This window comes from Atractosteus spatula, chromosome 9 (assembly GCF_055471065.1).
Source record: "Atractosteus spatula isolate fAtrSpa1 chromosome 9, fAtrSpa1.hap1, whole genome shotgun sequence".
NCBI lineage: Eukaryota > Metazoa > Chordata > Actinopteri > Semionotiformes > Lepisosteidae > Atractosteus > Atractosteus spatula.
This window is the reverse complement of record NC_142714.1, coordinates 13,035,508-13,049,499: the sequence shown is the minus strand read 5'-3', so window position 1 is coordinate 13,049,499 and position 13,992 is coordinate 13,035,508. Positions and strand designations below refer to the sequence as shown.

Below are 13,992 nucleotides of genomic sequence, written 5' to 3'. Positions count from 1 at the left end.
AGAGTCAGTTCAGGGGACAGATGTCTTTCACACTTGGGTGGCAGATCACTGGAGCATCTTATTAATATGTATTGTCTATAGGATTCTTTTCTAATATTAGTGCCAAGAGAGGAGACAGGGGAACAGTTCTACTGGAAAACGAATGTGTAAACATTTGGCAGCAGAGTAAATTTCTAGTTATTGTTCTGGTCAAGAGGCACCAGTAAGGAATCTCCAGGCGGGATCTGGCAATGAAATGTCCCTGGTTGTCTTTGTTAAGCGGTAATCAGGGCGAGGTCAAGTCCAATAGTTGGAGGGAGGGATATCACAGTAGGTATTCTGAACAACTGTTCTTCTCTGGCAGCTATGAGAAGAGATCATTCTTGATGAGGTGTGCCATGTGAAAGCTCAATCAGAGATCATCACTTAGGGTGGAACTCTTTTGTTGCTGCATACTGCTTTTAAGCATCATATAGAGCACCTTGTGAGATCCTTGGCAATGATAGAAGGTGCTCCAGAATCTGGGCGGTTTTATTGGGGTTCTTGTTTTGAATCTGTCCAAGAGTCCTCATCAAAAAAGGCCCACCCCAAGAAGCCAGCAGGATTCCGAGTGAAGCAGGAGAACCTGGGTTCACACAGTGAGGCCCCAGTATGTCAGGATGGTCTCTAGATGTTCAATTAGTAGACCTACCCAGAGTTTCCCATTAGTTTCTGCATGGGATATACTATGAAATGTGCCTTACAGATGAATGTCCTTCCAAGGGTGAGCAGTAAGAAGCAGCAGCTCACCGGGGGTCTTAAAGTGAAGTCTCCAGGCAGCAGGATCCTCTGCGGACATAGTACCGGCGCACCTCCCCAGAGTCCCCACAGCCCTCTGGACGGTGTACAATGAGGACAGGGAAAAACCTGGCGTCACGGTAAGTCGGGGGGCTGTCATTTACCGCCAGCTGGCTGGAATAGGAGCGGCAGCACTGCTCATCCAAGCAGCATCGCTCGGTCAGCGTGCTGCTCCGGCTCCTCCAAAGCCCCATGGTGCGCCGAGAGCCATACATGCGGCACAGCGAGAACCGGGAGGTGTCCAGAGAGAGGCGAGAGTGGAAGGCGTGCCGCGAGAAGATGGAGGAGCAGCTGGAGCTGGTAGCTGCTTGTCTCTGCCCGTCCTGGAGCTGGCAGCACTGCTCACAGTCTTGGACCAACGCCCCATAACTCCTAGCAGGGTAACTGTCACGCAGGAAGCACGTGGATGATCCAGTTTCTCCAGAACCAGAACCAGAGCCTCCCAGATCCATCAACATGGCCTCAGAGTAGCTGGGGATAAGCTGACGGTTGGATCGGATATGCCACTCGAGCTCGGTGCTGTCCACGGTTTCTGCTCTGGGAAGACCATAGCTACCATTCCGCAGGGGTATGTCATCCCCTGAAGGAGAGGCAGCGCTGTTGTTGTACTCCAGTCCAAAGAGTTTCTCCACGTGGTAGTGCACATAAGCCGTGCGATATTCAATCAAGACACGAAGCGGCCAGGACAGCATGAGCAAAGCAGCCAGCCAGAATGCCACGTGAGAGGCATACCAAGGAGGCCGGTCAGGGTCCACATAAGCTATCAGGTGTTCTTTGAAATCTACGTTTTTTAGCTGCATTCCTTCCCGGGCTTCCATGTAGTCATCCAGCCCTTCAATTTCGGAGAAGAATCTGGCACGCTGGTTGAGATAGGCGTTCTCGGGCCCTGCACCGGCAAAACTGAAGCACTTGGTGAATCTCAGCCTGGTAGCGGGGTGCCCCTCGAGCCCTCTGAGGTCCCTTGACACATCTCTTACCCCACAGCGGCTGTAGTCAAACTCGCCTTCGGCCACGTGGGTGTTGACCCGCTCATGGTAGACCTGCGTAGTGGTGTAGGCGTCTCCATTGCGGTAGCGGGTAACCTGGCGCGTCCTCCTGACGAAGTGATAGCTGATGGCCTTCCACCAGACGCAGGGGCGTGCCTGCCGCATGCGCAGGACCCTTTCGTACACGCTGTCCACATCCGCTTTGCACTGGAGCTCGCTTCGGGCGCGGCAGTGCCAGCATTCCACCAGGTACACCGCGTACAACATGAGCAGGAAGGCCAGGGGGATGTAGACGTAGCCGTCCGAGCACGGGCTGTCATGGTAGATCATGGAGCGGCCTCCCATGCTACCCCCCCGCAGCGAGGAGATGGATGCCGTCAAAGAGGAGGTGGCCGAGGAGTCGAAGCTCAGCTTGGTGACTCGCGTTAGCTGGCACCACGCGACTGCGCCTAGACAGCCGTACATCAGCAGCGAGAGCAGCAGACAGCGCCAGTGTGACTCGCGGCACATTGAGGCGCTCAGAGACTGCTTCACTGGCCGCTGCTGTGAAGAGACAAACAGAGAGAGAGGGCTTTCAGGACATGAGCGCTAAATTACTGATTGTAAATGATAATGGGATTTGCTGAATCCCCCTTTCAAGTCTGGAGGAGTCATTTAATGAACAGATAAAACATGGAGCACTGCGGCGCTTAAAAAAGTCTGCAGAGTGTCTGTAATGTACTTAATTATATTTTCCTATAATCTGCTATTCACAGTTTATTGATATTTCAACATTGCCGAGTGACTTGATAAAATTCAGTGGGTAAAATTCTGTCATTCTTTTTGAATATTCATCTTTTTATAGTGTGATTTATGCCCACGTTCAAAGAGCAAGAGCCTGTGGAGAGTGTCTGAAAAATAATAAAATTAAAGGTAAATGCTAATTTTAGCATTCAATATAATAAAGAAAGAACTGTGGCACACTAGAGCAGAGAAGATAGAGGATGTAGTCTTCATCTCAAGTTTAATTAGTTAAATAGAAGTCTGAAGGTTACAGATTCTATGTAATTAATCCCCTATGTGACTAATGAAAGTCAAAGAACAACCTAAAATTAGAGGAATTACTCTTGTTTGCTAACCACACAATAAGGGAAAACAAGAGTTTAAATTGAAAGTTTATTTAGGGATTATAACTGCATTCTTGTGTGTAATAATAAAAATGTGAAGAAGAACCTGTACTTAATCTTTCAACACTTATTGGGGTTCAGTTTTACAAATATAAATAATCTGAAGAATAAAAACAACAACTGTGTTTTTACACGTCTTCAATATTTAATTTGTAGCAAATCATTGCAGTGCGTGTCCTGATGTCTTTGAGATCTACTATATATTGTCTGCACTTTCTTCATAAACCTTTCTACAGATCCTGTATTACACTCTGTCTATTTCTAGGTGTTTTGCTATGTTTACATAGAACTCAGGATTTGATTACTATATAGCCTATGGTGACTGAGGGCTCATTGCCATTTCATCTTCTAATTGAAAACCAGATCTCAAATGGAAGTCTTCCTTCGAGTCTAACTGAATCCGCTCAAACTAATAGAATAGCTGGCAACAGTGTGATGTACAAATGGTTAATTGCCATAATTGCATAGCTTCCTATTCACTAATTACTCTAAATTGACTTTCTTTAAATAAGAAAGCCACATGTATTTCATCTTCCCTAACAAGACTTTCCACAAGTCATCACTATTAATGCACTGTGATTTTTAAAATGTTCCACAGATTCCCAAATGATTTTTTTATGAACCTGGCAGTGGTACTGTGACTGCGCAGGGAGAAATGCTAGTTAATAACGTGTCTGATATTTAAAATAAAAGGTTGAAAGGCTTTTTAAGAGAGAGAGGGGGAAAGTGTAATGTAAATAATTGAGCAGCCTCTTGAAAGAGAATAGTAAAAAATGTCTAAGAGTGAGCAAGGCTGAGAAGCTGTGCAGTATGGTTGATTGCAAAGGGAGGGCTTGTTAAACTGCCCACTTAACCCAGGACCATTCAATATCCCCTTTACACTGAAGAGAAATACAAAAAAACACTCCATGACTGAGGGAAGTCTTTTGGCAGCTTTTAAAATGAACTAATCGGCTGCATAACAACTTTTGCTCTCTGCCTCTCATCCATCCATTGCCATAAAAATGCTTTCTCCCTGTAAGGACTGCAGCCTCCTGGGAAACAGGGAGGGGGTGATGGGGCTGCTCTCTGCACAGGGCGCCAGTCTCTCGCAGGGTGCCGTAAGTCAGGTCTGCCCAATCCTGGTCCTGGAATCCCACATCCGGTTAACGTTCCAGCCGAATGTAATCGCCTAACTGAAGCTTTAATTGGGCCAGCAAAGTTGTTGGAATGGAAGTTGACGTTCTGCCGGGCTTTTGTTTTCCTCGTGAAACGCGATTGTGAAAACGTGACCTCCACCATGTCGAAGGGCTGAGAACAGCCCGACAGGTCAAAGGCAAGTCAATTACAGGGTCAGAGGTGTAACCGAGCGCAGGGCTGGAACAAAAACCAGCAGGCGTGTGGGCCTGCAGTATTTGGATTGGGAACCCCTGCTGGAACTAATCATTCGGCAAAATGGTTCCAGCTATTCCCACAAACACAAAGCATTTATATATGAATCCTAAACCCCCTGTCCCACCTCTCCATCTTCAACTCCAGCTCCATTGACTCAGCTAATAGTAAAGTAATGTGAGGAGCTTACAGCAGCAATCTCTACAAGATGAAGCACCTAGGCAAACGACCACTGCTGCAGTTCTGACCTCCAATGAATTGCTGCTCTTTTTCAGCAAATGCATTTTCTTTGAGCTGTTCTATGTTGTACCTTTCTAATTACTTTACTGTCCAGGATCAATACTATGCAGCCAAGGCACTGAACTGGAACAGAGCAGCAAACCAGCAGCAGGTGGGCAGGCAAGGCTATCCAAGCGTTGTTTAATTCATCTTTCCTTGCTATTGTTTCTGAAAGAAGAGGAATTCTAATTTACAACTCACTTCCGAGACATAATTTGTACACCTTGGGTAAAGGGATTCTGTCTGCCTGCTTTGTTCCTTTTACACAGAAAACTGGAAAACCGATGCTTCCTGGATTAAGAAAGCCATAATAAGGCCTGTTTATGAAGAAAAGACTGAAAGAAAACAAATAACAGCTTTTAATTGCTCAATATTTTGTCTAAAGTTTTTGCTCGAGACTAAACATTTTCAAAGGCCCCTCCTACATCTCAGGGAGTTCCTAAATTTGCGCCAATTTATTCTTTCCGTTAACAAGAAAGGCAATAATTCTTATCTGATTCCTCTCTGTTTGCCTCCTGCAGCCATGCATGTGAAAGAGACAAGCTCCCTCAGGAGACGGTCCTGGGGAGATTGTATGCCAGATTGTGGTAATTGGTTTTCCCATCTCTCCTGCCAGCTGGAAAGGGGTCTCAGGCCCTTTTAAGCAAACACAAACACCCCTCCCAGCCCACTTCCCACCCCCCACCCACCCCCCAATCTGCTGACCCATGCTTCAGAACCATTTCATTGTAGCGAGGTGGCAGGGAGCCTGGAGACAGCGCGATAGTGAGGGGACGTGCTGGGAATGAAATCCAGCAGCCGTGATGGCAGACGTCAGGCACCTCGAACGCAGACAGGAACAGAGAAAACACACTGCGTGCTTTTATTTACCGCAATGCAAACTGCACAGGATAGGACAGGGACTTACTGTGCATGCAAAACAGCACGTCACACAGCAGCAACCCTATATTACGTCTACCATTATGAATCGTTCACACTTTCTTTTGTAAACCCCTTCACTAGCACTCATATCTGCATTCTCTGCTTCTCTAAAATGCTGTCACAAATACAAGCTTGCGACCGGTATTCTGACTTCTGTCATCTTAAGTGCTGTGACTGATAAATGAAAGATTCAGTCACATCATGTTTCTAGCACCTGTTCTTTACATTTGGCTGGCTGCAACATTTGTAGGCCCACCAATCCTCTCTTCCTTCTTCTGGTAATAATCATTCCCATGTGCTGTGAGCTCCCACAGTGCCGTGCTGAAGGTTTTTTTAAAAAAAAACTGTGGTACTGCATCACATCTCATTACCTGAGGATCTCAAAGCCTTTCACATTGCCATTATTTTTATTGAAGGTCTGGGGAAAAGAGGTTGACAGGGCCTAACAAAGCAAGTAATCTCTTAATATGAAGAACCTCGAGCTGTACAGTATTATAAAAAATTAGAGTACATCCTTTAGTCCATCCACAGAACATGGTTACCCCTGTATCTGATTTTTGAAAGGAACTTGTACAAAAAAAGGAGGTCCTCTGTCACGAGAATAAGAACACCTTCTCTCCTGGCTTCTAAATTCAGAGGTCATTATCACAGCCGCAGATCCTGACCCACGACAGACTGGAAGAGACGGTCATCCAATCAATGCTCTTACTCAATTATCAGTTTTGCCTTTTTCTCTAACACTTTTTTCCCCAAGGAACTACCTTAATTATAATGTGAATACAGTATTGTATTATAAGAACCTAACATCAATGTGCTTTAACGTGTGTTTAAATGAGTAGCTGATGTCTTTAAAAGAGATCCTGTGCATGAAAAACTTGGGAAAAGCTGGATTACAGGGTGAATCTGAAACCACTTTCTGCTCTCTGTCTAGACTCCAGAGAATAAACCCACAAGGGGTTTAATTGGAGTAATTACTCTCTGTATAGCCTCAAAATAATACATGATCAAGTCTGTTAATCAGGGTTGTTTCTAAATTTCCACATTAGAAAACTAGAACTGCAAGAATTTGTCTTCTCACTGGTCTCTCTAAAAATAGGTGTTATTAGCATTAGGCCTTACTCCTATGCCTCAGTTCAACTCAGCACCCCACATGTACATGTACTCTCCGATAACTGAGAATTAAGCTGACTGATCCCCAGGCATAGAAATGTTTGGAAAGAATATCAAGGTTAGTCCAGCAATCTTGCAACTGACTACTACCTTAAAGAAGCATCGGAGGACTAACACTTCAAGGATCCGATAAGGCTGATCATGATGATAGCACTAAAAAAAGTCTAGAGGCTAAAAGAGGCAGTGAAAACTGTAGGGGGAAAATCAGGTTTACCACTCCCAAACTGTTTGTGAAAATGACTATTTTCTGCTTCTCTGTGTTAAAAAAAATCCCATCACTTTTTTGGCACTTATGGCTTAATTACAGAGACTTTATTATTCCTTCACTTTGCTGTTTCTGACAGGGGATATAAAAAAGAGTGCTGTGATAGAGGTAGCCTGATGTGTTTCCCTCACAGGATGTTGCAGTAATCTGCACATGATCCTTGATGACAGCATTGCAATTCATCTGAAGGATAAAGTGGAAGTGTGATGGATTACACATAGGAAACATCACGATTATGTGTACAAAAACAGGTAAACAGTGTTTTTGTGCAAATTTACCACAGTTGATTGCTTATAAGGTAAAACTGCATGTATCTCCACACCGTAGAATAGCAATGAGCATTCAAGCATACAGCTCGTCCATTTTATGTTCATATAAAAAAGAAAATAGGACAGTTATATGGGCATGTTTCAATTCTCTCTATTACTAATATGGTTAATACAACAGATCATACAAATAGAAAAGAACATAATTTTCATAGTACAAAATATCACACCTTCTCCTATGTTTTCCCTCTATAATTGAGAAGGCCTCAGTCCACATCTTTCGTGTTGTGGGATGCCTTTTTGGTATGGTGTGGGGTTAAAATAAGATGTTTCAAATCCTTAGCTGAAACACAAACACACATACACCCTTTAACACTTTTAATATGTTCAATTAAAATCCTCTTGCAGCTCAGCGATGGTATTTATAGATGGAAACGTATTTATATCTCACAACATTAAAAACTGATACTTTTCATAACCTAGCTAGGACTGAGAAATGAATATAATGTGTTGGCACAAGATATGAGGTCACATTTACAGAGATCTGTACAGCAGTATCTTGTGTACAGCAATTGCTATAATGTGTTAGAAGCTGTTAAAGACAAGAATTCCTAGGCAACTAAAAAAGAAATCTAACATCTATAGCATATACAGGACTTCTCAATTTCAGTGGATAACTGCTGGCCATGTAGGTGATTAAGTTTAGATTTGCTCTCCGTCTCTTTAGTCATTTATTAAATGCTGCATTAACTCAACTTGTTTTGAGTTAAGGGGGCTTGAGCTTGAAGAAAATAAAGGTTTTATGTTTCTGATCTTGGCAAAGGTAATAAAAAACAACAGATATACAAAACCAGAAAAGGTAGTGGCAACCAATTTCTTTGTTTGCCTTCGTACACAGTATTAAAATAATGGTTTAATATTCAGAATGAAAGGTATTTATACTTCACACCCACTTTAAAAGTTGACCTTGTTATTTTTTACAAATTTACAATCACCATTCTCTTTTTCAATTATATCCCTACCCAATTAAACATCTCCTGTTTAAAACTGTGTTCTCTGGAACAAATATTTTTTTTTAGTAACCCTATAAATTGATAGTTTTTCCAGTACTGCCTTTATTAGGCTATCCTCATGCCTGGCTGTCTTCAGATAATGAAGTCTGACTGAATTTCAGATTCAGCACAAATCATAAAGCTTGAATAACATTTTTATATGTTCAGCATCAGAGTGGTACTTTCAGACATATCAGCAGATGTGTTGCTTAATTTACCATCAGCATCACACTGGATTTATCAAGGACAAATCAAACGAAACCCAAGAACTCAAGCACTACATTTGTGCACTACACTGTATCAGTAGATACAGGTGGCTTAGCTTCTACAAAGGTTGGAATGACAGATGGGTGGAATGTCATCTCTGAATTTAAAAATTCTGGAAAAAACAATATGCAAAAATGCTGGGTTTGTAATGGCATTTTTACAGATCAAAAGCCATTGAACGTATGCAAAGGCTATAGTGAAAGCAAACTAGCATACAACACCATTTCTCAAAGTCTGAATGTACTGTAGGTAACATTTAAAAGAGAGGAATTTGTTAGCACATTGTACTGTGGATGTTCAATTTTGACAAGGATATTTCAGTATGAGGCTCTTAGATCAGTACAAACCAGGAGGATGAGAGTGATGAGCTAAATTGTCTCCTGTTCTTAACTTTATGTCACACTCAAGTAGGAAACATAAGAACATGAGAAAGGTTACAAATAACAGGAGGCCATTTGGTCAGTAGTTTAGTAGTTAATTGATCTAAGGAGCTCATCCAGTTGCTTCTTAAAAGAAACCAGGGTCTCAGCTTCAACAACATGGCTCTGAGTAACTTGTCCACAATTATAAATTGTTTTAAATCTCATGGGTTTTTGGACCTTTGACTCATGTCAGGTGGAAAGGACAGAACAAAAAATAAGAAGTTGCTAGTTTGAGTCTCGGCTGTCAAGAATTACCCTTCTTGCCTTGACTGTGGGGTCTGAGTGACCCAGGTGATATAGACTCTTTCAGAATGTCTAAACTGTTCAATCTGAGACCACAATGTTACTTTCATTAGATCTGGAGACTGCAGTTGCTATATCTTAAACTGGATTGAAATTTACTCTTATGCCTACCTCAAATTAAGGACAGAATGATGCCACAGAAAAAAAATGCTCTAAAATGATCATCTTTTCACTGGAGCATGTCCGTTGTGAGTCTCAGAGTTCACTCAATATGAGGCCAGTTGCTGCCAGATTTGTTTTCCTGCTTCTGCCTATCAATTACACTGTGCCCTACAGCATCAGTGTTAGACGATGGTACTCTGCAAATGACTTAGAATGTTTTTTGTTTGTAGATAATAACAATATTTAAGATTCTGAAATGACTTATAGGAAAGGTGCTAATTTTCCAGTCAAAACAAGGAGCTCCACAAACACATCTAAGACTAAATGGTACTAGCAGTAGACTGCTCTTATAACGGTTGTAATACCACCCCTTGATATTCTTACTTTGTATAATAGGTGGGAACAGATGCAGAAAGATAACTTTTTACGACATGTTACTATTTTTTATCTCATTCAATTTTTATAAACGAAAATTAAGGCACTCTTCAACTGAAAAATGTCAGGATCATGAGGGGGAAAATATTCTTGTACTGAGACGGCAGTGGGATAGTTAGGGATCTTTTTACTGAATGATCGTCTCAGACAAATAATGAGGTATTGTAGTCACAAAGAAATTTCGAGTCATGCAATGCGTTTGTCCTGCATCTCACCTCTTCCAAGACGTCGATGCTCGCGGGGGTATCCTCGCCCTCATTTGGGGTGCTCGGCGCTGTGTCTTCCGCAGCGGTGTCAGTTTCGACCTCAGGAGAGAACATCCTGCTTTCTTGACATCGCAGACCCGCAGTATCGAAACCAGTCCCCCGATCCCCGCTCCCTCGGTCCCAGCTCAGCTCCTTTCCCCTCCCGAGCCGCCGCTGGTCCGGAGCCAAGGAGGACGGGGATCCCGCTTAAGGTGCTCCCATCGCGGCGAGGGGGGCGGGGACGGAGGGACTGCAGAGGCTATCCGACGCGTTCAAGGACTGTGGAGAAGGAAACCCCCCAAATAGCGCGGGTTGCTTATGGTATTTTAGCCACTCCGACCGAAATGCACAAGCCATTCCCCGCAGCACCATAAATAAATAAATGCACCAAAACTTAGATGGAGACTAGTAAAAAAGTCCTTCTTAATTGCTGAATGAACGATTCTTTTGCACACAAAAAATTAGGTGACGCCTTGAGCATATTTCGTAATGCATTAAATAGCGAGAGTAGTACAGCACACCAACAATTCAGCATCCGTTGTCCTTGAGCACAATTACTGAATCCGTCCCCTCCGTCCTCCTTGGCAAGCGTTTTTTTGTGTTCTTTATAGCATCAGGGGTTGGTGATCAACAGTACGGAAAATTAGCCTGTTAGGTCGTTTTCCAAGAAAATGCTGCCGCAAACAAATAGAAGCTCTTTTAAACCGGACTCCACCAAGCGAGGTAATGTTACAACCCCAGCAATCTCCGCAGCGGTGCAGTGTACTTTGAGCTCGGGTAATAGGAACATGTGAGCATCTTTTTTCATTGAGAAATTCAGAACCGCCGGCTCTCAGCTGCAGCCTGGCTGCCTGGTGCTCAACACGGCCATCCCGCGTGGAGTAGGAAACAGGATCCCTCTGTATTCCCCAGGGAATGAAAACAACAATCTGTTTTAGGGTCTTGAATGATGTGTGCAGCGTTTGAGGTGCGTGCTCCGATGAAGACTATTGATAAAGGACAAAGAAGTATATGCGCCTAATGAACATGCTTTTTACAATTATTACAGCTGTATTACATTAGCCTTCATATACTACACTAATTGTGATTCAACAGCTTCACGACGTTTTTGTGCTTAAAGCATCAAGAACTCACTAATGTGCTAATATCTCCACACTGACGCCAAAATGTTGTTTGATGAGCACAAATGTGAGGACACAAATTGCATTTTTTTACAAATTCTTTAGAGCTCCCTATCATCAACATATGTAGAACATACTTCAAAAACTCAAATGGAAGAGAACATTATGGAAATTAGACTGATTGTAAACCACGCACCTTTGTAATCCTTTACGAAGGACATGTGCATTTCAATAAAATCGATGAGTTCCATAAGATGAATATTTTATTTACAGTTTAATTGTGTTCCCAATTTTACTCATTTCGGATATGTACAGTAGCTTTTCGTGGCGAGGCGATGACGCACCAATCTTTCAACAGACATCTCTTTGTAGATAAAAGAGAGCTGTGATGGTGTCCTTAAAGCTAAAGGTGACAGCCAATCAATTATTCTTTCTAGTAAGGAGGCAACTGAAAAACCCGAGCGATTCTGCTGCAGAACGGAAGAAGCTGGTGGAGCAGACAGCTGATTAATAGTCGCGGTGAAGTGAAATTAAGGCAATCAACCAATTATTTGATGAATAGATTAATTCAGTAATTACAGATGACCAACCCGTCTTTCGAAATCAATTTTAATCCCTCGGTGCTTATTGGCAAACCTTTAAAATGAGAAAACATGTTAGGCATCAGCGGTTTTATCAATAAAAAACCGACGGGACCGCTGACTTGGCCGAACAGTTGCCAGATGTTAAATCTCTGGCAGTTTCGGCCGAGGTGCTCTCCAATGTGCTGAAAGTGCCCTTGTTTTAACAAAAAAAAAAATGGAACCTTGTGTCCTCTTCCCCAGATCTATTAAGCTGATGAAAATAATTCCATATATTTTCACGATTTTCACTGTTATGCGGATTCTGTTTGTCTATGGAACAATGGTTAGCATTGCTGCCTCACAGCACTGGCGCCCTGAGTTCAGTTCCAGACCTGGGTTGCTATGTGCGTGGTGTTAGTACTGTACGTTCTCCCGTGTTCGTGCAAGGTTTCCACCCACAGTCCAAAGACATACTGGGGGGGCAATTGGCTTCTAGTAAAATTGCCCCTGGTGTAAATGTATGTGTGTTTGTGTCTGTGTCTGCCATGCGATTCACTGAAGTCCCATCCAGGAAGTACTCTGCCTTGCTCCCATTGCCTGCTGGGATAGGCTCTGACCCCCCCAACCCTGTATTGGGCAAAGCGGCGAGAAAATAAACAAATGGATGAATATGCTCTTCCACTCCCTCTTCACAAAAGATAGTCCTTCTCAAAATGTCAGTCGTTGGTGACAGAAAAACTTTAAAATAGATCAAAGAAAGAAAAAAAGTTGCTTACTCTGCTCTCTAGATGTGACCACAGATAGCAACCCCATTGTATAAAAAAACTATTTTGATGGTTACTGCGTGACTGTGTCTACGAAACATCTGTGAGTCTTTATGAACTCTGCCTGCTCATCTTAATTTAGTGTTTCTATTGCTTAAGAAAAGCCACCCAAACTAAGGCCCTCTTTGTTCCTTATGCTTAAGTTATTGAAAATGACACAACGATTGATTCAGCTGATTATTGGTGCAGATGGCAGCACTGACACAGTTACCAATTTATTACTTGTAGAAGTCAGGGAAATACAAAAGGAGAAGATGTTGGCATAGCTTGGTCCCAACCTGGTACCCAAGGCAACTCCACTGACCTGTTGGTATAAAAGGATATTGAAAGAAAATGCACCCAGTGTTTGCTGGGATAGGCGCCAGCTCCCCCACAACCCTCTGTTGGATAAAATGGTTGGAAAATGGATAGATCCATAAATGCATTCAGTGTGAGGATCAAATCTCAAAGCTCATCGCACAAGGGCATAGGTAGAGAGTTCAACACCGCGTGTTCGTTAACTGTGTGCTTGAGAGCATCATGGGGAATGATCGTGTACAGAGGTGTGATGTCCATGGTGAAAATGAACAATTCTGGACACTGGAATTGGAAAATGTTCAAAATAACTGAGATACAATGGTTGGTGTTTGTGATATATGAAGGAAGCTTTTCGACCTGTGGTCTCACAAGCCTGTCAAGAAAAGCTAAGATGTGTGTAGTGGGCCAGTAGCGGTCTGAGACATTTTGTATCCAGATCGATAGGTTGGTGGATTGAGACAGAATTGGGATTCCTGAGGATGTTCAAGAATGAGACAGTTGCCCTCCCAGGGATAATTCATTGCTGACTAGAAGTGAGATTATGGATAAAACTTCCTTTTTGGTAGTGGGTGGTAGAATCTCCATATTTTACAAATAACTGGTATATAGTCTATCTGTGACATACCTATCTGTGTATGGAATGTACTGTATGTAATTCTGGGCGTAACCCCCACAGCCTTGCATATCAGGTTTCATGTTGTCAGCTTCTATAGGATGACTGCCTTTTATGGGATATATGAGTATTAACCAGCTGTGATAATTTCACAACAGAATATCTGTATGTCTAGGCAGGTTACAGCTGCAGATTAAAGTGCACATTTAAATAAATATATTATATTAATAATAAATATTAGATAAGATTTTAAACACATTTTAAAATTACTTAATACCAAACGAACTCCTCAGGTTTTTACCAGTTTGCTTTTTTTTATCTTTAATATTTAGCTGGTATTGCTTATACCTGTCTGAGTTTTTAGATGAGACAGCATTCAGACGAAACGCTTCCAGTACATCTCTCTCTCTCTCTGTATCAAGTCAGGGATCTGTGAAACTATTATTTCATTGCACATTCAAAGATCTGTCAGAAGTGTTTCCTCTCGGGAAGTTTTCATTTAAACCTA

The 13,992-nt window shown here is 42.6% G+C and overlaps 1 protein-coding gene across 1 annotated transcript; it reads right to left on the bottom strand.

Annotated features, from left to right (window-relative positions):
- Window positions 1-776: 776 nt before the first annotated feature.
- On the bottom strand, window positions 777-10,141 carry LOC148828210 (transmembrane protein 151B). Its single transcript, XM_088925781.1, has 2 exons — window positions 10,037-10,141; window positions 777-2,345 (listed from the first exon to the last, which is right to left on the bottom strand). Exons 1-2 carry the CDS (start codon window positions 10,139-10,141, stop codon window positions 777-779), a joined length of 1,674 nt encoding a protein of 557 aa, XP_088781907.1.
- Between the last annotated feature and the right edge of the window lie 3,851 nt (window positions 10,142-13,992).